General features: G+C 35.5%; 1 protein-coding gene across 4 annotated transcripts in view; it reads right to left on the reverse strand.

The window, feature by feature from the left end:
* LOC123562372 (disks large homolog 5-like) overlaps positions 1–26,488 on the reverse strand; it is a 100,982-nt gene that overhangs the window by 42,081 nt on the left and 32,413 nt on the right. For 2 of the 4 annotated variants that reach the window (XM_053537211.1, XM_053537212.1), the window contains exons 2-5: positions 26,167–26,232; positions 5,955–7,246; positions 3,976–4,069; positions 2,099–2,315 (exon numbers count right to left, since the gene is read on the reverse strand). In XM_053537211.1, the coding sequence (XP_053393186.1) occupies positions 2,099–2,315; positions 3,976–4,069; positions 5,955–7,246; positions 26,167–26,232 (1,669 nt within the window). Of the gene's footprint in view, positions 1–2,098; positions 2,316–3,975; positions 4,070–5,954; positions 7,247–7,962; positions 8,143–23,293; positions 23,562–26,166; positions 26,233–26,488 lie in introns of those variants that run through there. The other 2 variants (XM_053537213.1, XM_053537214.1) reach the window with 2 other exon arrangements.

The following is a 26,488-nucleotide window of genomic DNA, read 5'->3' on the forward strand; positions in this document are numbered from 1 at the left end:
TAGATTAAATACACATAATTAATCTATACTGATATGGACAAATGTACAAATGAGAATGGTAGGTTTGATGACATATTACACAAAATGCTTTAATATCCAACCAGTAGAAACTAAACCTTGATAAGAAATGACACCAGTAATGGGCAAGGCAAATTCCCCTGAAGTGAACTTAGCCCTAACTATTGCCTGTGACTGCGATCATTTAATAACTGGGTTAAGCTTCATCAGAACACCTGTAAAAGCTGAGACACGCACTGTACTGGACAGATGGACAAGCTAACTTACTGTGTAATTACTACATGTCACCTTTCTGGGATAAAAAAATGTTACAACTTCCTCACATACAACTGCAGTGAAGAAAAAACAAGAGGGTCATGAAGGCCCTGTATCGCTCACCTGAGTACCATTGCTCAAAATGATATGATCAAGTTTCGACATAGAGCACATAGGCATACACATTAAATATCATCATGATAAACATTTTCTTGTAACAGTCCCTTTAGACCTAGTCAGGGCCAATTTCCATACCAAGTTTGAGGGTCCTAGGCTCAAATGCTGCATTTTTGTACTAACATGACTATTCCTTGCCGTGGAAGACTTAATAACATTTAAAACCAATCTCATTAGATGCTGCTGAGATATATTCGTTTACATAAAATAAAGGTAGGTAATTTGTCATAAATTCAGTCAAAAGTTATCTACCCTGATTGTCCGAGTCCATCTGATGGCACAAATGACATTTCAAATCAGTATCTTCATTGGTTACTGAGATACATCCATTTTAATTTGAAACGAAGGGAGGTAATTTGACATAAAATCAGTCCATAGCTATCTACCCTGATTGCCTCTGTCCAACTAAAGACAATAATGAAATTTCAAATGAGTTCTATAAATATTTACCGAGATACATTCATTTTTATTAAAATCAGGGGAGGTAATCATGCATTGGTATATGCATGTAGAAGATACAGAGTACAAGCCTATACAACAATATTTTAGTAAAGTATTCATATCGATAAATGTTCAATCAAGAGTTATCTACTATGACTATTTCTTACGACGGAAGACATAAATAACGTTTCAAACCAATCTCATTAGAAGCTGTTAAGGTGTATTCATTTAGATAAAAAATAAAGCGAGGTAATTTGTCATAAATTCAGTCAATATGTATCTTCACTGACTGTCCAAGTCCATCTGTTGACATAAATGAAATTTCAGATCAGTATCTTCATCAGTTACGGAGATATACCCATTTTAATTTGAAATTAAGGGAGGTAATTTGACATAAAATCAGTCCATAGTTATCTACCCCGATTGTCTCAGTCCAACTAATGACAATAATGAAATTTCAAATAAGTCCTATAAGAACTTAGTGATACAAATCCATTAACTGGGCAATTTTGATTACAATCAGGGGAGGTAATCAGATATAAAATAACTCTGGAACCTACAACTGGATCTGATAGATTCGTCATGGAATCTAAGATTTATTGTTGCTAAAGATATTTTGGAAGTTTGTATCAACTCAAACCATAAATGAAGTCTCTATGTGGCTGCAAGAGCCATAATTGCAAATTTTGGACCTTTAAGGGGCCATAACTCTGGAACCCATGATGGAATCTGGCCAGTTCAAGAAAGGAACCAAGATCTTGTGGTGATACAAGTTGTGTGCAAGTTTGGTTAAAATCAAATCATAAATGAAGTTGCTATTGTGCAGACAAGGTCAAAATAGCTAATTCTGGCCCTTTCAGGGGCCATAACTCTGGAACCCACAATGGGATCTGGCCAGTTGTAGGAACCGAGATCTCATGGTGATACAAGTTGTGTGCAAGTTTGGTTAAAATAAAATCATAAATGAAACCACTATTGTGTAGACAAGAAATTGTTGACACAAGGACGTACGGACGGACTGACGACGGACGAATGGCAATCACAAAAGCTCACCTTGTCACTATGTGACAGGTGAGCTAAAAAAGACTTAACAAATTTTTAACTAAACAATTAGTGTCAGCCTTTATGTATACCATTTGCCATTACCATATTTCTGTTCTATGGTGAAAGAGCTTGGCTTTCATCAATGATATTAAAACAAACTTACTTGATCTCCTTAAGCTCTCTGAGTGACTCTTGTTTTTGTTTCTTCATTTCATCGTAGTCTCTCAGAGCCTGGGCAAGATCACTGACAGCACGGTCCCTGTCCCGCCTCAGATTGTCACAGAGGGTCCTCACGCTATCACGTTCCTGTACAATTTTGTCTCGTTCACTCATCGCCCAGTCTCTACGACTCTTAGCTATCTCTGCCTCATGCATTCCATCTGCCAGACAATTAAATCATTTCATTTGTTTGTACAACATAAATCAACATTAAAATGAAGATTGCTTTCACTTAGAAATGTAATGTTTCATTATTATGCATAACATGTGCATAAATATGGTAAATCAAAATTGTTCATTATAGTCTGAAAGTTTTAGTATATCAATTTTGATATCAATAAAAACTGAAGATATTGCTGCTGAAAGGAAAATTGCAATACTTTAAATATCGCTTCTGAAAAGACTATTGCAATACTAATGATAATGATGAAAGGACTATCGCAATACTATTGATAATGCTGAAAGGACTATTGCAATACTATTGAAAATGCTGATAAGACTATTGCAATACAATTGGTGTTGCTGTAAGGACTATTGCAATACTAATGATAATGCTGAAATGAGTATTGCAATACTATTGGTGTTGCTGAAAGGACTATTGCAATACAATGATAATGCTGAAAGGACTACTGCAATACTATTGGTGTTGCTGAAAGGACTATTGCAATACTAATGATAATGCTGAAAGGACTATTGCAATACTATTGGTGTTGCTGAAAGGACTATTGCAATATTACTGGTGTTGCTGAAAGGACTATTGCAATACTATTGGTGTGGCTGAAAGGACTATTGCAATACTAATGATAATGCTGATAGGACTATTGCAAAACTATTGGTGTTGCTGTAAGGACTTCTGCAATCCTACTGAGACTGCTGATAGGACTACTGCAATACTATTAGTATTGATACAGCTGAAAAGACTGATGTGAAACTGTAGGTATTGCTGCATACTACTGTGATACTATAAATGCAATATATATGGCATCTTCCAAATAACACAGCTGCTTTTAAGTACCAGCTAAAGAATTCTGCTTTGTTCATGGAGTCACATTATAAAAAGAAGGAAAAGGGGGATGGGATATCAAACTTTTTGTTTATGGAACCTGTACTATGAAATGGCTACAGTAACTGCCTAGAAAACTATCTGCCGAGTACATCCTTCAGATGCTTCTCGTTCTAAGATGCAGTTAACCCCACTATACCTGTATCTGAATGTTCCCTTTCATCGAAGACATTTAAATGTCATATTGATCCAGTAATTACAAGACTCTAGACTTACCTTTGACCCATCAGTAACAGCAATTAATAAGACAATAGCACAAAGTCTTCTGAGGTTAACCTCTAGAATCAGTGACCTAAGGCAGAGGCAAGAGCTGAACATTTGCCCACTTTAAAAGTTTACATTTTGCAGACATGCCAAAAAGGGAAAATATACTTTCAAGGAAACCATCTTTCTAGCCAACATTGCTGGGAAAGACAAGCTTGTCTGTGCAAAAGACCTCTTCTTTTAGCTAGCAAAATGATATACAAAACATGTGCATTTTCATACCACAATATCATGATATTACAAACTATATCCAGAATTATCATGTGCAATTTATAATTTACAATTGCAGTAACACTATGTGAGAAGTAAAATGATCTAACATGTCTGCCTGTGTATGACCTGGATTTCCGGACCGTTGGGACAGCGCTGATAAGACCCTTCATTACTGCTTGCTCTCTCACTCCTTACTGTCCCTTATGTTGTTAAGACTCAGGACTGTCTTACACAGGCAGGAATATAAGAACTTCATAATGCAAGTTTCTTGATGAACCTACCATATAATTCCTGTTGCAGCTTTTCCACTTGTTTTTTGAGTTGTTCTGTTTCTTTGTTCACCTGGTCCATGATTTCAGCCTTCTCTTTCTGAAACTGTTACATCAAATAATGAATAAAACATCTTTAAGTATTTAACTAAAGTCTAAGTGTTATATTCATTACAGTTTAAAGACAAAATAGATAGATATATGAGCCGTGCCATGAGAAAACCAACATAGTGGGTTGGCGACCAGCATGGATCCAGACCAGCCTGCGCATCCGCGCAGTCTGGTCAGGATCCATGCTGTTCGCTAACAGTTTCTCCAATTCCAATAGGCTTTAAAAGCGAACAGCATGGATCCTGACTAGACTGCGCGGATGCGCAGGCTGGTCTGGATCCATGCTGTTCGCAAACCCACTATGTTGGTTTTCTCATGGCACGGCTCATATATTGTTTAATATGCCCAACTAATGTCCTAATGCCTGTATTAAATACTGTTAAAGTTTGAATATATCATATATGACTAGAAACTCCTGACATGGTTTAATTGCCTAAAACAGGACAAAATTCACAAGCCTATTAAACAATCTGGGTCAGACATCAAATATTCTTGTAATGTTGGTTGGTATATAAATCAGCTTGTATCACAACTTGTAGTATAAACATCTCTTAAATTCACACCCCAAATGTTTTATTAGTAAAATATAAGAATAAAACGTAACCACACCACATTAGGCTGCAATGAACTACTTTTCCTGGTAATAAACATTTTAATATAACATGATGTTCAAAAAAGAATAGAATCACACAGTGACTGTATATTACAATAATGTTTCCTCTCAATGAATAGACCTTGCTAGCAAGAAACATGTGTGGAAAGTTTTCAATTAAACAACAGCTGCAACGCATTTGCTGCAAATGTTCTTTGCTTTTAATAAAATAGTTATTGTGATAGTGCAGTACTCAAAGTTCACAAACTAGACTGATTCAGAAGTAAATGCTGAAAGCAATGCAACAGCAGCATTTATAACTAAATATGATGAGATGACTTTTTTTAAAGGCTGTATACCTGTTTGTATTTAAATTTAATTACATTTACTGAGCAAACTTTTGAAGTTGAATGACTGTAGAACTGGGCGAGGGATAAATACCAAAAGTACTTTTTTAAGGTGCCATCAATTAAAGAAGATAATAATACCCCTGGAGAGTATTATATAAGCCATGCAGCTACCATAAACAGTCTCTGGTACCTGGACTCGGTGCTATTATTATTTCATGCAGTCAGCATGGTCAGTTCACTGTCATTCTATGACAAAGTTTTGTTAGCTAAGGGGCATAAGAGATGTTGCATATTTCATTACCTCTCATAGACGACTCAATCACACACAGCTTGCTGTTATGTTGCTTAATTGCCTTCTATGCTTCCTAAGGATTGTCTTACAAGATCTAATACTAGTATTCATTAGCATGGGTCTTTTTGAAACATGCAGAGTCATAAAACATGGCTCTGGAAGAAAAGTAAGGGTCATTCTATGCCATTCAAATATAAACTCTAATAATGCAAGGACTTGGAAGTAGGAAACTGTGTATCTAAATTGCAGTGATACTAAATGATTACGAATTGTTAACCACATAAAAGGCCAAACCTTGACCTTCTATACTGGGTGGACCTTTTGTGTAGAACATGAGATAAGCTGACACAAGATCAGGAAGTTTACCCTACACTTTAAATAGCATCCTCTAATTTATTTATCTGTGCAAAATATTCGCTTATCAGTTCATCTCTATACTTTACTCCAGTTAAAATAGGAATGCACAATTACATGTAGAAAAGCAATGTTTCTTTTCAGAACAAGCACTGAAAACTTAGTGCCTTTGAAACTTTTTTTTTGACACAACCAATAAAACCAACATTTCAGCAATAAGACCTTATTTTCAGATAATAAGCAACTAAATGAAATAAAACTTTTTTACTTCACCATTAGACACTATACTAACCTGTTCTCTTTCATATTTTTCTCGTAGAATTCGGTCCCTATCTTGCATGGCTTCTTGTCTTTCTTTACGTGCAATATCTCTCTGTTCAACAGAAGTTTCATAGCTCTTTTTATAATCCTCTCTCTGTTTCTCAATTGCACAATGTTTACTCATTAATTCATTACATTTTTCACTAAATTCATTCCTCTCTTTCACAGCTCTGTCTCGATCCTGCAGAGCAGATGATATTTCACGTTTTAAAGTTTCTGCTTCATCTTGTGCAATCTTTTTCTCCTTCAATAAAGCATCAATCTTTTTAGTATTATCTGCAAGAGTTTCCTGCAGTTGTTCAATGTCTTTATGAACCTGTTCCCTTTCCGACATAACCAGAGTATACTCGCGTAATATTGCGTCCCGATCTTTCTGAACAATTTCCAATTCTTTCTTTAGTCGTAATTGACTCGCAAGAGCTTGATTCATTTCTTTCATAACGTCATCTCTTTGCTGAGTAATTTTAATAATTTTCTCATTTAAATCATTACGTTCATGAAGCACTTGGTCCCAATTTCTTATTGCAGCCGTACACTGCTGCTTAAGACCATTTTTCTCATGAACGGCAGCGTCCCGTTCACTGCACACAGACAGATACTGTTTCTTTAGTTGCGCTATTTCCTCCTGTCCACTCTCATATTTAGTTACTAAAGCACTACGCTGGGTGACTAGATCTGAATAACTTTCCCTAAGTGAATCATAATCCTGTTTAATCCTATCATACATGTCTAAAGCATTTAGCACTTCACTAGAACCATTTTGACTTACTATATCTCGTTGACGTTTACGTAATTCTGCCATTTCCTGTTGATCTTCTTCTCTCAACTTTTTGAAGTTTTTCACTTCCTGTTCGAGTCTTTTATTTTCCGCTATTAAATCATGATTCTGTCCACGAATCTCATTCACTTCTTCTCGACTCTGCTGAAGCTGATTCAGAGTCGACACGTAGCTTTGACGATACGAATCTGATTCATTCATGACTGCTTCGTAACGTTTTGTATTGTCCGTCTGCTGCGATTTAAGGGCTTGCAATTCTGACATGGCTCTTTCACACTGTGATTTTAACCAATCATAATCCCTATTGTGTCCACTTTGCCTATTTTCACCATTCAGACCAAGTTTGTATCGTCCTGAGTGATGTTTATGTTTGGCCCCAGAACGATGTCCCTCGCTGAGAGAGTGGTCCAAATCTTGAAAGTCATCGTATTCATAGGAAGGTATGATGCGTGTATATGTCTTCAGATCCTGTGATCTTGCGTCACCTGAAGAAAAGGACATTAAACCTTTATAAAAGTCATGTGTTAACATAAATATCCTTAAATGTTCTTGTGTAGTATAAAATATTACAGTATGCCATTTCTGTAAATTCGTATGACCTTTTATAGAGCAGCTGTTAAATGCTGTAAATATGTAGAGTTAACTACCAGTTTTGCAAGTGTCATATCTATCATCGTTGGTCCTTTCTAATTAAAATCTTCTGAACTCTAATAAACCGGAATAATTATATACTGGCTCATACATATATAATATGTACTTCAAAAAGATTTATTTTCATCTTTCTAAAAATAGATTTTCCATGTGAAATGCATGATTCATATCATCCATGCATAAATCTACACATCTGGCTGCATGTTAAGGTCATAAAACATTTCAAACCAAGATAAAATTGCATTCTAGACATAAATATGACCCAGAAAAAAATGTGTCAAATGTGATTATATAAACTTCTAATTTCTTTATTTCTGAGATTTTTCTGTGCATTTAAGAAAACAAGACTTTAGTATAGAAATAAAATCACAATGACCTGAAATGAATCCATGACAATGACACAGATTTTTGTATAATATTGTTTCGTTTTGCGACAAGGTCACTATTTAGTTTCAACACTATCAAACACTCTGCAGCAGTGTCATTTTAAAAACCTAAATGATATTTCATTCAACTTTTAATGTTATTTATATATAATAATACAACCTACCTGCCGATATCATTTCCTCTCACATGATTTAAAACTGATAATAAACAAGCCTTAAATTTTGTATATTGACAATCTTTGTATATATTAATATCCAAACTTTATAATTCATTCTTTTTGTTTTTCTCTTGTTCTAATCCAAAATCTCTTCATTAAAATCATTAAACATGTATCTGCTGAGACAGATCGACAGCCGTCTACCTACGTTTTACAGGTTGAAGCAAAGTTCATGATACAAAAATAAAACTGTCAGTACCTAGAATCCTTCACATGATGCACTTGATTTATAAATGCACTTACCTAATCTAAATTATATGCGCAAAATCTTAACACAAAGACATTTCTTAAAATCCATGAACATTTTTTTTTGGTATTTTTTTATTCCCCATAAAAAGCTGGTCCATTTATAACACTGTAAGTACCTAGTCAACCTCTATCTCCTGCTTCTGCCATAATTTATCATCACAAGACACTGTATGAGGAAAGTAAACAAACCAGAAAAAAACTAGGTCTCTCCCCAGGTACTCTCTATATGTATACTTCCAACCTTTAAAATCGTGCCAGTAAAAATAGCTCTGTAACCTTATCAAATGAAAAGTGAGTTACTGTAAAATCATTTAATTCTATGGATTCTGTATCAGACATACAAACTTACAAAATGGACTTCCGCCCTACTTACAACACACACAATGCACCATGTGAACTATTCCACTTATTAATAAACTTTGATAATGTGGCAGTTCAGTCCAATAAGTTCAGGGGTGTTCAAAGATAATCCGTCATAGATCTATTGTAAAGCAAATATTGGATTTACCTGTATTGGAAAATAAACAGTGTCAATTGAATTTAGGTCAAATGCCACATTATCAAAGTTAATTTGTACCTCAAAACTAAGACTGATGTTTACCAAAATTAGGCCGTTACTGAACATACATTAAATACAAATAGCGCTGGTTGGGATAGGCGCTGCTGGAAATTAATATTATGGTACATGCAATGTTTCCCTGACTTAATAGACAATGTGTATTTAAGAAGTCTACAGTAAAACCATAGCCTGTTACCATGACAAACATTTTCAACTTCCAGTTCAAATGAAAATGCAATTCTGAGTAACTTGTACAATAAAAGTAGTGTAATACTGACTTGACACTTTCAAAACCTGTCCACATAACAAAATATTTAAACAAGAGTGAAATTTGCATCTGCGCAATATTTGCATTGGCACAAATATATAATATCAGAATTATATTATTGATGGATTGATCGAATAATTAAACTAATATCAATATTGTCGTAATAAGATTTCTTACAAGCAAGCCTTCAAATTATCATCATTTTTTCCCCAATTTTAAAAGGAATCTTAAATAACACACTGGCCATAGCTTTATCAGATCAAGTGGTTCCAACGTTGTTTGAGCGGTGAATTTTACGCCGATCAGATGGAGAAATATGGCCGATACTACAAATTTCCGGAATTGTAAGTATGAGTTAAAGGAATTTCTACCCGTTAGATAACGAATCAAATGAAACCGATGGGTGCACCTGGAGCGCAAATGTGTCTATATTTTAGCACATGTGTCTATTTAGCTGAGATTTGTGCCGTTTATTCAAACACTTCTGTACAGTCCGGCGGGGGAAGGAGATTTTTGACAGTTTTTGACAATATCGCCTCAAATTTAGTGTTTTTCGGGAGCAAATAACTGTTAAAACACTTTTTATGTAAAGGGCTACCTCTTAAAACAAAGCGTGTGTATTTTCATAGAATTTTTCAGGGTTGTTTCTGAACAATCGGCCGAAAACCTAATGCAACGCCGTTTCGAGTGGGTCGCTATGCAACGCAGTCAAGTGGATACTGTTCTGTGTCTTACTTGCGAAGTCTTATTATCCCCCCACCAAAGGTGAAGGGGATATTAGAAATGCTCTCCGTCCGTGCGTCCGTCTGTCCGTCCGTCCGTCCGTGCGTCCGCAACGATATTTGTCCGGAGCATAACTCCAAAAGTACTTGAGGGATTTTCTTCAAACTTCATACACTGATAGAACACATTGGGAGGAAGTGCAGTGTGCAAGAACAATAACTCTACCTTGCCTATTTTTTGAGTTATTCCCCTTTATCTTATTTTCTTAAAAAAATTTGTCCGGAGCATAACTCCAAAAGTACTGGAGGGATTTTCTTCAAACTTCATACACTGATAGAACACATTGGGAGGAAGTGCAGTGTGCAAGAACAATAACTCTACCTTGCCTATTTTTTGAGTTATTCCCCTTTATCATATTTTCTTAAAACATTTTGTCCGGAGCATAACCCCAAAAGTACTGGAGGGATTTTCTTCAAACTTCATACACTGATAGAACACATTGGGAGAAAGTGCAGTGTGCAAGAACAATAACTCTACCTTGCCTATTATTTGAGTTATTCCCCTTTATCATATTTTCTTAAAGAAATTTGTCCGGAGCATATCTTCTTCATGCACGGAGGGATTTTGATATATCTTGGCACAAATGTTTACCACCACGATGTGGAGTGTCATACGCAAGAACTAGGTCCCTAGGTCTAAGGTCAAGGTCACACTTAGAGGTCAAAGGATACAAGAATAAAAACCTTGTCCGGAGCATTTCTTCTTCATGCATTGAGGGATTTTGATATAACTTGGCACAAATGTTTACCACCACGAGACGGAGTGTCATGCGCAAGATCCAGGTCACTAGGCCTAAGGTCAAGGTCACACTTAGAGGCCAAAGGTCAGATACAAGAATGACTTTGTCCGAAGCATTTCTTCTTCATGCATGGAGGGATTTTGATGTAACTTGGCACAATTATACACCATCATGAGACGAAGTGTCATGCGCAGTTCCCTTCTTTAGAATTACTTCCCTTTGTTGTTACTTTAAATAGCTTTTATTGTAACTTTTTCATTACTAGTCGTAGGAAAATTCGAGACCACTTTTCTGTAGTACAACAAACATGCTAAATCCAATTTTGAGGTGTATTTTGACCAGTCTCTTCCTGATAAAGATTTTTGTGTGGACTTGCAATTTTTTTTTTTTTTTTTTTTTAAAGATTAACTTCCCTTAGTTGTTACTATAAATAACTTATATTGTAACATTTTTATAATTGACCCTGGGGAAAAAACAAGACCACTTTTCTGTGGTACAGCATAGATGTTACTCTCCAGTTTTAGGTGTATTTTATTAATTTCATTATATATAAGGTATCTCTACCTAGTAAGGAGTTTTTTTGTGGACTTTAAAAAACAAAAGACTTACAATAATTTAGCAGTAACCACCTCACTACTGACTTATTCTTTCTTCCACATCTTAAAACCCTGATGCGGACCACATCCTTTAATTATGATATGCCCGGTGGGGGGATTAGCCATGTCTGACATGGCTCTTGTTTGTCTTAAAAACAGTCATTATTTTCAAAGCCTAACAATGAATAAATTAATTTGGAGAGTTTTATATCATCATAATGATCCCGCCATTTCTAATATATTGTACTTTCACATTTTTATGCTCACTTAACATTTCACATATTTTTGCGGACATTGTCAAAAAACATCAACACATTTATAAACATTAAGCAAGGATGAACATCGAACAATATCATTAAGTAAATAATAGTATTAGTTCGTTAAAACAAGAACCAGTTCACGGATATTTTTCTCCTCCACGAATGGTACTGAACAGCATGCCGAAATCGGGTTGACTCTTTAAATCAGTATAGTTACAGTTGGTTACTTTTAATCCCTTACAACCAATACATTGTGATTTCATTACTGATTTGTTGTGCATTTAAGCTGTTCATACAAAATAAATAAAGTTTGGTCCATGATAAAAGTATTGATCAGTTGTTTGTATATATTTTCATTCATATTCCTGGTGAAACGTTCATTTATTTTCAGAGAGATAAATCACAGAGACCGTTAAAATTGGCCAGGGAAAAGGCAAGATTTTATTTGTCCTCCATAAAACAGAAACGATGTAATAAAACTCTATGGCCGCGCGTTTAAAAATGAAAATACAAATGAAATACAGACACCAATGAAACAAAAAGTTTTGTTGGAGACAGTAAAATAGTACAACTGTAACACGTCTTAGTATTGCTAGTCCGTTTATTTTCTTCATTGGTGTCTGTATTTCATTTGTACATTTATACATTGATACCACACCCATTAAATTCCGTTCACTTTAGCTGTGTCTATCCCTCGCTAACATTGCCTACTCGTATATACTAATACAAAAATGGTTGGAAGGAGGTCAGCGTACGCCGTTGAAATACGGTCCTATATTAAGAATCGTTGTATTCTTGGCATAGGGTGTAAAGACATTTTTGATGATATATGTTCTGTTTATGGGCATAATGAAATATCCTTTTCGACAGTTATTCGTTGGTTTAAGAAATTCAAATGTGGGTTAGTTTCAACAGAAGATGAACATGGTTGCTAGAGTGAAAGAAATAGTTGCTACTGATGCAAGATACTCCGCTAGGCAAATAGCTAGTATGATTGGCATCTCATAAGAGCAGCTCATACAATTCTGAAACGTAATTTGAAAATGAGGAAGATTCCCCATCTGTTGACAGATGAGCAGAAAAAAGGCCGCGTGCAATGCGCAAACTTGTTGCTTAAATAGTTTACACTGCACGATCTTTCGCAAATGTCGTCACTGGTGACGAGACATGAATTCACTTTTTCGAGCCCAAACGAAAGATCCAGAACAAAAAATATGGGCAACAAAGTCTGGCAAAAGACCATGCATTGCAAAGCGGACCATGAGTGTCAAGAAGGTAATGTATGCCATATTCTTCACAACTCTGGGTCCTGCCATTCAGGTTGCTGTTCCTAAAGGCAAATGCGTAAATTCGAAGTTTAACAAGACTAAAGTTTTCCGAAAACTGAAGAAATATTTCAAAACTCGAAGACCCGCAACTGGTTTGGCCAATGTCAGATTGCTACATGAAAATGCGTCATCGCACAAGGCGTCTATTGTACAAGACTTTCTGAAGCAGGAAAAGGTTGTTGTGCTCCCTTCATCACCCTCCTTATTCGCCTGACCTTGCCCTTTTGGCTTCTTTTTGTTTCTGGTCGAAACTTTGTGCAGCGCAAACACCTCGGTTCTGCAATATTCCAGTGTCTTCATAGTATACCTAGAAAATACTACGAGAAAGGCTTCAGGGATTGGATTAGAAGACTGAAATTTTGCAAATCTGTTGGAGGTGAATACTTCGAGGGGACCAAATAAAATTGTCATTGAAATCTATCAAGGATACATTTTTATGTGCTCAGATGCATTCATATTTGAACAATCCTCATAAAGAGTCAACCCGCTTTTGGCATGCTGTTCAGTATACCATTTGTGGAGGAGATAAATGTCCTTGAATTGGCTCTTGTTTTTACAAACTATTACTATCATTTACTTAATGATATTGTTCGATGTTCACCCTTGCTTTATGTTTTTGTGTTGATTTTTTGACAATGTCCGCAAAAATATGTTAAATGTTAAGCGAGCATAAAAATGTATTATAACCCTATATTTAGTACAAGATATTAGAAATGGCGGGATCATTATAATGATATAAAACTCACTAAATTTATTCATTGTTAGGCTTTAATGACTGTTTTTAAGACGGATAAGACTTTGCAAGTAAGACACAGAACAGTATCCACTTGATTGCGTTGCATAGCGACCCACTCGAAACGGCGTTGCATTAGGTTTTCGGCCGATTGTTCAGAAACAACCCTGAAAAATTCTATGAAAATACACACGCTTTGTTTTAAGAGGTAGGCCTTTACATAAAAAGTGTTTTAACAGTTACTTGCTCCCGATAAACACTATATTTGAGGCGATATTGTCAAAAACTGTCAAAAATCTCCTTCCCCCGCCGGACTGTACAGAAGTGTTTGAATAAACGGCACAAATCTCAGCTAAATAGACACATGTGCTAAAATATAGACACATTTGCGCTCCAGGTGCACCCATCGGTTTCATTTGATTCGTTATCTAACGGGTAGAAATTCCTTTAACTCATACTTACAATTCCGGAAATTTGTAGTATCGGCCATATTTCTCCATCTGATCGGCGTAAAATTCACCGCTCAAACAACGTTGGAACCACTTGATCTGATAAAGCTATGGCCAGTGTGAATAAAGTCAAAACATATTTCATTGTAGAATTTTCAATTTTCACTTTTTCCCTCTACAGAATTTCTTTTTTTTTTTTTTTACATAAAACAATCCCAAAATAAGTTTCCAACTAGTCTGCACACAATGCATTTTAATTCTGGTTGACATTAGAATTTGGCAGAAATGTAATTTGCACCATGTTAAACCCTATGAAAATTTTGCGCGTAGCGTTTTTGTTTGACGAAACTTTTGCTTTTGCAAAGGTGCAATTTTTGCACGGTTGCATATCTTGCACATGTGGACGGTACTTTAATGTGAACAGTGCTTTAGATGTCTACTGTATGAATAGGTTTTACCAGAAGAGGCAGCACATTATTTTACCAGAAGAGGCAGCACATTATTTCATCTCCTATTGGCAGAAAGCCTGCAAGTACCAGAGACTGAGCAGCTTAATACCGTTCAGAATGAAAGTAGTGCAGTATAGTGACAGGTGATGAACAGTAGAGGATAGAACATTATCACACCTGGTTAGACCTGTTCTTTATAGTTGTATGCCAAACAAGTTCACCCTCTCTTACACTCACACTGGGTAACTGACAACACATTTTATAACATCTTTCTTAAAAAAAAAATGTCTGAACTCCTATTTTAATACAGGATGGACAGAATCCGCACTGTACCAAAATAGTCATAATTGTCCATTTTTTTGTTTCTGTTTATTTCAAGAAAGGATGGAACACATCCTATTTGAAAGAAAGTGCTGCATGTCATGCTTTGTCAGAATAAATTATTTGTTTATAGTACATATTATTTATATATAAAACACCTTAGTATATGACCTGTAATAATGCACCCAGTGCACCATTTGTTGGTATAAGCTAATGCACTTATCAGTATCTTAGTAGTTTGTAAGAACAGAACAGAATAGAACAGAGTCTGTATTTGCAAACTGGTAATTCTTTTCCACAGTAAAAGCAAAGGTATAATAACATGAATTGCTGAATCTGACATAAAAATAACCAGTAATGCTAAAAGATCTGATAATAATTAAGATCATCTTCTGAATTGAATTTTTCACTTTATCAATGCCAAACAGTACATAATTATCAAATTGGCATCTCAATAAATTAATAAAATACCCTTCTTATCATATCAAAGCAATTTTCAAATGGCATTTGCCAACTGAGACTGTTGCAATTTATGGTATTAAATAATCTCAAACAGCCAAACTATTCTGCATTTATATGCAAGTTTCAAGATAATCTTTAATTTGAAACAAGAGGGCCAAGATGGCCCTAGGTCACTCACCTGAGTAACACACCATAACAGTGTAAACATGTTTGACCAAGTGACCCAGTTTTTGACACCAGATGACCCAGTTTCAAACTTGTCTGAGTATTCAAGGATATAAACATTCTGGCCAAGTTTCATGAAGACTGGAGCAAAAATGTGGACTCTAGAGTGTAAAAAAGATTTTTTTTCGATTTGGCCTAATGACCTAGTTTTTGACCCAACCTGACCCAATTTTTAACCTGAGATTTAATGGACAAATATTCTGACAAATTTTCATTAAGACTGGACCAAAAATGTGGCCTCTTGAGTGTAAACAAGCATTTTCTTTGAGCTAAAAATATGACTGTTCAGGTTTTTTTTCCTTCTATAATGGGGACCATTAATAGGCCCCTTCCCTCAGAAAATTTCTTTTAAATCATGCAGTTTTCCCCCAAAATTGACTTTACATCAGGTTTTTTGTTCCCCTTTGCCCAAATACTGAGCTTTTTTCCCCCTTAAATCAAAGGCCTGGGCCCCTTCCCCTCCTGGTAAAAAAACCCCTGCTGTTAAAATATAGTACAACATGAACATCATTTCTTCCTTGTTTGAAAGACTGTACAGTGAGAAGTCATTGAATTTAAGAAGTTACTTGTACGTATTTCAATAACAGTTACTAGTCTTGCTGAGGTGTCACTAATGGCAGTTTTAACTTTAGTATAAGCACAATCCCTTCTGTTTAATGTATGGTCCCTGCGATAACCAACCCAGGACATTAGCAAGCTGTTTTGTAACTTAAACAACATCATCTTCTATTTTTATACCTGTCAGAATCAATTTGACAGGTGTGGAAACTGTACTCACCTAACTTCTTTGTATTCCAAAATCCAATTATTTTAAACAGATTAGTTCTCAAGAAGCTGCATGAAAATCAAACCACTAATCACTACTATCATTAAACAATCTCACCAGACTTAATCAAAACCATCTATTATTCAAGTAACTGAAACTGGCGCCCACTAGACAATATTTTAAAAAATCTTTAATTGTCAAAGTCAAGTGTATTATTAATGAAATAAACATAATAGCCCAATATTTTTAAGGAATGAATTTCAACATTCCAAAGTAAACAGTTATGTATATTTGTGAAAAATTGTAAAGTTCGCATTTATAAGTAAACAATAACTGGAGTCCCATTCAAAACTGGGTTAAATCTCCGCAATCTTGGAGACAAACTAATGATAATATCCTGACATGCCCATTTTATGAATAGGTAATTTAGATAGTCATGTCTCCCATTGTGATAAAACTATTGTGATTGCTAATTTAGGCGATATACCTGCTCCATTTACCAATAAGAGTAAAATATTCATAAATCATTACAGAATGTATGATAATCATACAGACATAAGGTTTTCATTTATTTAGCAGAATCAGTACAGGTTGTTATATATATATATATATGTAACAGATACAATTCTGATGAACACAACTGCAAGGACCAAGTGCAAGCCACTACAAATGTTGTAAACTGAATTTTTGTTAAATGCTAGTTTAATTGGGCTGTGTATCTGCTTGACTGATCAATACGATATTCCTATCAATATAAAATTATTAATAACTGATTCTATATTAAGAAGTATGTTTTCATTGAGTTACACTTTTTCATATGATTTAACCCTTACCCTGCTAAATTTCTTTAATGAACTTGTCAATCATTCAGTTTGGACAGTACCATTAACTGTTAAAAGGGGTGAATACCAAAAAATACTGACTGAGTTGGGAACAGTGCAGATCATAATCAGACTGCATAGATGTACAGGCTGATCATGATCTACACTGGTTGCAAAGGCAGAATCAAATGTGTCCAGCATGGTAAGGGTTAAAGAATAGCATGATTGTATTCTCTGGGTGAGTAAAGAATTCCGAAAACTTGGGATTTTTATAATCATCAATTGTGCAGACGAAATATCACTATAAGCCTCTCTTCTGAATGACAGGTTTGCCAAACCATTATCAAATAGACTGCAAATACATATTAAAACCTGTCGCTAATAATTATTGTTTTATTTATTCTTTAACGAATCTGAAGTAAGTATTAATGGATACCGACAGAAATAAACAGAAATAACAAGGAGCTGCATTCAATTAACGCTTGATGCCCCCGGTGGCATCCTTGTCGATACAAAACAACCTAAGTCCAAAACGAGGTCAAGGTCAAGGTCAAACTAAGGTCAGGTGATGTCTGAAGATGAGGAATGGTCACAGGTTACATCTGCATTAGTATCAAGTCATTCCAGTAAGGGGTATTGATGCTAGACGAAACGGTCCCATTTGGTTAACCTTGTACGGACAGACAAACGCACACACAAACGGATGGACAGACAGGACAATCACTATATGCCTCTCGCATCAGTAGATGCCGGGGGCATAAAAACCGGTGTAAATGGTACTTTTCCATACGTAAATTAGGTCACACAAATGGTCATGCTCTCGGATCGGACAATTACAGGCGCAACGTTTTAATTTTCCTGGAAACTTGCAGTGTTACCAATGAAAAATGGATTTCTTTTAGTCACGTGCTTAATTTACATATGACACGCTTGTCGACGTATGCCGTTGAAGTTTGCAGTCAAAACACGATCTTGTGTATACTAAGAAACAAGGTTCAAACTTAATTACTTTTTGTTGATTCTAACTAAAATTACTATGTACATTTAGGTTCTTTCTATTTATTAGATAATATTTCGACCGATATGATTTATCAATCGAACCTACAATACCGGTATTCACTGGTACACACCCCTATAGTTTAGCATGCAACATTTTTCAAAATTTGCAGACAGCATGTAGTAGTTAATATGTAAGCACAAACAGCATAAAAAATATATGTAGCAAAAGTTTTTACATGTGTTTTTATCATGTGACATACTGTATACCATAAGGCGTTTATGTTTCTTCTATATCCAGTTTTATAACAGATACATTGTTTTTCTTTGGAATTGATTCAAATCACTTGCATTCAGTACAGAAGCATTAAATTATAAAGTGGAAAATAAATATACATCATTTCAGTGACTAACTTCTTTGTTCTCTGAACTATATAACAGATAAAGCAGAGTTTTTCAGTGTTCTTGCACTGCTACCAGGGAAACAATAAAGTACTATAAAACCACATATTTTTTGCATTGATATAACTTTACTTGAAATTAACAAAACTGGTTGGCATAGTAGAATTTCCACCAACTTTGGCCAACATGTTATTTTTAACAATAAAATAGCACTTTTGCAAGTATTTATTTTTGCGAAGACAGACAACAAGCGAAAATAAATCCCTCACAAAAACTTCTGATTTTAGAGTATGTTAAGAAGTAGGGGAAAAAATCCTATGATTATACTTTTGTAATATTCTCACAGCACTACAAAAGAGGTAATAAAGTATGTATAAATGTAAAATGGTACCAATGACAGACTGTAAAGGACTCCTTACATTAAAAATTCATTTGATACTATGACTTAGAATTAGTCCACTGTGGGCAATAGATTTAAAATGTCACAGTTTTCTGAGTAATGGAGGCAAATAAATTAACTAAATGACATTTGGGCCTAACATTTATCTTAGCAGCTGGAGATAAAGTAATAAGGCCAAACCACTGTGTTGTTTGCCGTGAAATAAGACAATTTAGACATAAGGAGCATAACTCTATGTTACCAGAGTAAATTTGTTCAATATCTGACAAAGATCTGCCTGCACATTCATGGTCTGCACTGTTTGCTATTTAGTCAGAAAATGTTTAGTGAACAGCCCTAATAATAAATGGTACTGCCCAACAGAATGATGGACCAGGCAATTTTAGAAATTTTGCTAGCTAAAGGTTGATAAAATTGTGGCCTTTAATGTGTTAACAATGTGAAATATGACAATTCTGAGTAATTCAAGGGCCATAACTCTGTTGACTAGAGCAATATTACCCATTATAACCTTGATGGAGAACTTGTGACCACTAAAATTCTGTGAAGATTGCATAAGAAATAAGGTATAAAATTTCTGTTAGCTGTCACAGTAGACAGCGTGCTCGACTATTTCGATGCTGGATAGTGAAACTGGGCACATCTGAGGAAGCTGGAGCTGTCACTGGAGTGTTTAATGACTCCAATGGTGGATGAAGATATTGCACAATAGCTTGAGTCTGTGTCAAAAATATTAAGTAATAAGAAGATAAAGATAAAGTGTATCAAAACACTAAATAAGTATAATTCTAAGCAAATATGGGGCATAATACATAAAATATTGGTGCAAAACTTATGCACCTTGTGTCATATGATATGGGTGATGATGTGGAACAACAACTTCAAGTTTGAATCAAACCCATTTAGTAATAAGAGAGATATAGCGAAATTGCATCAAAGTTAACCTTAAATTCTAAGTAAAAGGGGGAATAATTCATGAAATACTGGTGCCAGGGTTATGCATCTTGTGTTATATGATGTGGGTGATAAGGTGGAACAACTATTTTAAGTTTGAAGCAAATCCATTGATTAAGTAATTAGAGGTGCTTTTGAGAAAGCGCATGTCTCCCACGACTGCCTAATCATCTTAATAGTAAGTCTGTCTTTATATACTGTTTGCAGCCTATTGGTATCTGTTGGAGTTTTTTTTTTTTTTTTTGGGGGGGGGGGGGGGGGGGGGGGGGGGGTTTAACACCATTTTTCAACAGTATTTCAGTCATGTAACGGCGGGCAGTTAACCTAATCAGTGTTCCTGGATTCTATACCAGTACAAACCTGTTCTCCGCAAGTAACTGCCAACTTCCCCACATGAATTATCAGAGGTGGAGGACGAATGATTTCAGACACAATGTCTTTTATCAAATCATCACGGAGAACATACGCCCCGCCCGCGGATCGAACTCGCGACCCGCGATACGTAGACCAACGCTCTCCCTACTGAGCTTAGCGGGCGGGCCTGTTGGAGTTGGAGTTGGAGTAGGAGTAACCGGTCTACAACTCTGTATCGGTAATTATGTTCCAACGGCCTTAATTCCGAAGTGTCTGGTGTCTGGGCTGATTTGGCTAGGTATCAAACTTGGCTGAGGACTTATTGGCAAACAGATTTTGTACAAGTCTGGTGAAGATCGGATGAGAAATGTTCCACTTAAGAGTGCAGACAAGCTTTGTAACAGACAGGAGTAAATCAATATGTCTACCACACCACTGTGCGATGGGAGACATAATAACTGAGATAGAGTGAAAGTGCATCAAAACTTTAACCTGAAATTCTCAGTAAAAACTAAAAAGGGGAGATAATTCATGAAATATTCGTGCAAGAGTTATGGTTCTTGTGTCATATGATATGAGTGATGATGCTGAACAACTATTTTAAGTTTGAATCAAATCCATATGGTAACAACTGAGACAGAGTGAAAGTGCATCAAAACTTTAACCTGAAATTCTAAGTAAAAGTGGGGGATAATTCATGAAAAATTGGTGCCAGAGTTATGGACCTTGTGTCATATGATATGGGTGATGATGTGAAACATCTATTTTAAATTTGAATCAAATCCATATAGTAATAACTGAGATAGAGTGGAAGTGCACTAAAACTTTAACCTTAAATTCTAAGTAAAATGGGATAATTCATGAAATATTGGTGCAATAGTTATGGCCCTTATGCCAGATGATGTGAGTGATGATGAGGAATAATATTTTAAGTTTAAAGCAAATCCAACATGTAATTACAGAGATAAGGAGAAAAAAGAGAAAGTGTGAAAAAAACTTTAACAAAGGTGGGGACGCTCTCCATATACTTCGTATAGTCGAGCTAAAAATGCCACTGAACAATAAAAGAAGGACAGATGACGGGTGACTGAAGTAACTCATCCTTGTGCAAAATGCATAGTTTCATGACCTAAAAAGCTTCACATTTCTGTAATTTCTTGCAAACGTCAGTATACAGACCAAATATTGAACTGGATACTATTTCTAGGGGGTGTGGTACAACTGTCACTTTTTGTTGAAAAATGGTTTACAATACACACAAGCCAGACTATCTAAGTTTATTACAGGATTTGGGAAAACATAATCGATCTAAATGTAACATACATGTAAATAAAAGAGAACACTGACATTAGAAAACTGAATTTTGCCTAATATTATGCTTAAATGCAAGTTCAATCCTACATTCATTCTTAAATTTTTACTTTCTACAAGAAAAACGAGTTATAAAGCACACCTGGGAATTCATGACAGAAAAAAATGCCTTGACAATGTTAATGACTGTTGTCTTTTTATGACAAAGTCAGTTTTTATTACACTAACAGTACACTTAATGAATTTTCCAACAAAATTTATTTTGTTTTTAAAAAGTTCTAAATAAGGACAACAGAATTATGCTCGATTATTAAACTTATGATCATATTTACAAAATTGAAAGTCAAAAGGTTTGTGTTTGCTGACTATGATTCACATGCCCCTAAACTCTGTGGGTTCAAATCATGCCTTGGTCATCATGATGCCATCCTGAAATAATGGTCGGCATGACAAAATGGGGTTTTCCTCCACCAATTAACAGCTGGGATTTAGGTGCCGTATGTCCAGACTTGTATCAGTGGGAAAACAAACAAAACTGTGAACGATTTTTTTGTTAATATGCATGTGTGTGTGTTCAGTTTTAGCTCTCTTTTTAAACAATTTTTTCAGACCAATGCTGTACACCAAGCAAGGAAGCTACTAGTACTATTTTTCCTATCCTTTGTATCAAGTGGCCAAGCAGAAAATACATGACTTCTCTCACTCAAATTGGGCACTCTACCACTAGACTACCAAGGTGGCAATATGCAGATGAAACACAAGGCTCTTGACTCTGGAAAAAAAACTGGTTTTACCTCAAACATTAGAACAAAATACGTCATAATTTCTAGATTTGTTTTACAGTAAGCTTCTGTTACATGAGAGAAATATACTATGATAAAATCATAGAAAACTTCAGTTTTATGACAGAAGCTTTCACAAAGAGATGAGATGATATTTCAAAGAGATGAGTAAGGTTTTAATATCTGGTGATGTTATGATGTGATATTAGTGTGAGATATAGGATTGCAGTACACTTTCACACATGGATTAGGTTAAATTTACTCATCCGAGATAGTTTTCTTCGTCTGCGTTTTACTTATTTTATCAACTAACTGATAAATTACCTATTTTAACACCACCCGATACATTTTTCTTAAACAATGAAGGCTGAAAATTGTGGTTAATTTACAACCATACATTTTTCTGAGGTCACAATTACTACATCATAGTGTCAAACAGTGTTGGGGAGCTATGGAAAAGAAACCAACTGAAAAGTCAGGCAAATCAAAGATGTACTTAAAATCCTTGGTAAGGTGTTAGGATGGAAATAATATATCTCATTTAGTGATTTGCTCTTGTCAGAACAAAATCATTGTCGTTCAGATGCGTATTATCATTTCATTCAAGCTGCGCCCTCATGATATAATTCCTTTGCACCTGAACATCAAACAATGATTTAATGCAATGGCAAATCACAAAATGAGATCTATTATTTCGAATTTAACACCTTACCAAGGCTTTAAGAAAACATATCAAATATCTCTGTTGTCCTGAAATCTGACTGTTCTAGCTGCAAACTACAGCCTTTGTCTTGGTGCTTTGGTATTCTCCCCTTATAGTTCGATCCATCTTCTATATAGTCTGTTTTACCTGTACTAACTTTTATAAGTTCAAATAATTTAATCAAATAAATTTTTTATGTTTTAAAAACTTTATGGCAGTTTAAATAGCCTTTTTTTTTCTTTTTTTTTTTTGTATATTAGAAAGATTTGCAAAGAGATGAAAATTAATATAGAATATTAGTGAAGTTGCTCGTTGTTAAGTCTGTCACTAAATTAAACAAATTTTATAAACATCAAAGAAAACTAACCTCCCTTGCAATGCACAGTCTTCCTGTTCAACAGCAATATGTTTCTCCTCCCTCTATCCATACTTTCATTAAAAAAGATTTTTCAAAACCAGGCTCTGCTTCGAAAGCAATTTTCCCCTTATTTAGTCACTTTCACTTATCCGAAACTCTCAAGTTTCATTGACCGTCTAGTGTTACATTATATCTGAATGATGATCAGTGTAACCCCGCCTTTCTCCCATCATCTTAATCTCTGTATTTTTTTATGTTTTGGCTTGTTTACTTAAGGCTGTTGTGTATGTCCGGAACAAATATCTCCTAACTCTTGATAATTTAAAACATTAGGATACACTTTGAAAAACACAGGTTGCTTTCTATTGGCAGTAACATATTTTAGGTTATACAATGTGAATACAATCATTTTCGCTCTATACTTTTTAATAAAGTTGGGTCAAATTAAGTCCAAGTACTTTGCATTTGACAACCCTGGGTTTTGTTTTACAATTTTTAGTGATGTGGAGCATTACTGATATACTGGTATATATTACGATTTTGCATTAGAAAGATACATATTTTTGTGGTACATGATTTCTAAGCCCATACAAACAACAATATTCCTAATTCATGTATGCAAACAATGAAAATGCATGCATTAGAAAACGAAAATAAAATACTTTAAACTGCTCTGCATGACAGCTATTCTAAACTACTTGCATATTAAATGACCAATCTTGTCACAGTAACTGTTTTTGCCACATACGAAATTTATGATAATACACATCCCTATAATTCTGTTCTTCCAGAAAAACAAATACGGGTACACAGGTTTGCATAAGCCTAATAAAAGCAGCAAATCTGTTTAAAATGTCACCGGCAGAAATAGCATCCAGCTGACATTTTCAATTTCCCCTTGCAATGACTCCCAGTTGTTATAAAATTCCAGAGAAGTTATGTCAGCGCCTGCAATTTGCTTTAAATGTAGGAGGAAATAACATTGGCTATTACCATACCAGCAGGCAGACGCATCATTTTCAGAAGCCAAATTGCAACCAGCAATCAACTAATAACAGTTTTCTGAGAATAAGCGACAAGAAAACTCCAAGGACACAGCCAACACAGTGATACTAGATTACTTCATGAGAAATTTGTGATTATTATATTTTTTTTTATAAAAGACAAAACTTTGCTTTGTCACACTTATATATTCAAGCAGTCCAATTAAAAGAGTCTAACAATAAATTATATTCTGGCAACTTGCAGCAGATAAGTACAATACAATGATGAATTCATGAATGCCATTTACCACAATCATGAATATCATTTACCTCAATCATGAATATCATTTACCCCAATCATGAATGCTACTACAATCATGAACACCACTCACCACAATCATGAACTAGAGCTGCTTTGTCTCCCACAACTGCCTAATCATCTAAATAGTAAGTCAGTCTTTATATAATGTTTACTGAAGTTACTCACTACAAAATTTAATATACCTTTGAAGAGTAAAAAGGCTGATTTTGGGTAATTCAAGGGCCACAATTCTGAAGTGCCTGGGGCGATTTGTCTAGTTAATGAACTTGGCCGAGGAGTTATGGTCAAAAGCATTTGGTTCAAGTTTGGTGAAGATTGGATGAGAACTGTTCGACTTAGAGCGCGGACAAGAGTAACAAGGAGCTGCGTTCAATAAATGCTTGATGCCCCCGGTGGCAGTCCAAAACGAGGTCAAGTTCAAGGTCAAGGTCAAACTGAGGTCAGGTGATATCTGAAGATGAGGAATGGTCACAGGTTACATCTGCATTAGTATCAAGTCATTCTAGTTAGGGGTATTGATGCTAGACGAAACGGTCCCATTTGGTTAACCTCGTACAGACGGATGGACAGGACAATCACTATATGCCTCCTGCATCAACAGATGCCGGGGGCATAAAAAGGCCAATTTTCGGTAATTCAAGGGCCATTATTCTGTAGTGTCTAAGGCAATTTGGCTAGTGATCAAACTTGGCCGAAGACTTATTGGCAAACACATTTTGTTCAAGCTTGGTAAAGATCGGATGAGAACTGTTTGACTTAGAGCGCGGACAAGAGTAAAAAGGCCGATTTTCAGTAATTCAAGGGCCATTATTCTGAAGTGCCAAAGGCAATTTGGCTAGTAATCGATCTTGGCCCAGGAGTTATGGTCAATAACATTTGGTTCAAGTTTGGTAAAGATTTGATGAGAACTGTTCGACTCAGAGTTAAAAGACCGATTTTCGGTAATACAAGGGCCATAATTCCAAAGTGCCTAGACCGATTTGGCTAGTTATCGAACTTGGATGAGGACTTATGGTCAAACACATTTTGTTTAAGTTTGGTGAAGATCGGATGAGAAATCTTCCACTTAGCGTGCTGACAAGAGTAAAAAGGCCGATTTTCGGTAATTCAAGGGTCGTAATTCCGAAGTGCCTGGGCCGATTTGGCTAGTTATCGAACTTGGCCAAGGACTTATGGTCAAACAAATTTTGTTCAAGTTTGGTGAAGATGGGATGAGAAATGTTCGACTTAGAGCGCGAACAAGATTTGTGACAGACACACAGATGGACACACACACAGACAGGAGTAAATCAATATGTCTCCCACACCGTGAGATAATGAATGCCATTTATCACTATCATGAATGCTATAATTATCACAATCATATACAACACCTACCTTAATCATGAGAACACCCCTATCTACTACACTCCATCTTCCCACAGCCAATTAACTTTTTCCTCTGTTAACTGATCTTCTAAAAACTTTTCTAGGACATGTTTAGATTTTTTCAAATTCAGAAACTTAGGAATATTTCATTAATTTAAGTACTTCTTTACAGACTGACGTAAAAGACTTTTTGATCCCTGTTAACTTACCTGAGCTGTTAGATCTTCTTAGAACATCATCTTCTGAATCAGACGCTAATGACACTGGCCTTGCTTCTGAAAAAACAAAAAAACACCACATTCTTTAACGAAATGTGACATAAAAAAACCCAACAATATTATATATACATATAATGTATATGCCAGTAAAACTGGAAGAAACAAGCTGTGTTCAATAAACGCTTGATGCCCCCGGTGGCATCCTTGTCGATACAAAGCAACCTAAGTCCAAAACGAGGTCAAGGTCAAGGTCAAACTGAGGTCAGGTGATGTTTGAAGATGAGGAATGGTCAAAGGTTACATCTGTATTAGT

This window comes from Mercenaria mercenaria, chromosome 2 (genome assembly GCF_021730395.1).
Source record: "Mercenaria mercenaria strain notata chromosome 2, MADL_Memer_1, whole genome shotgun sequence".
NCBI lineage: Eukaryota > Metazoa > Mollusca > Bivalvia > Venerida > Veneridae > Mercenaria > Mercenaria mercenaria.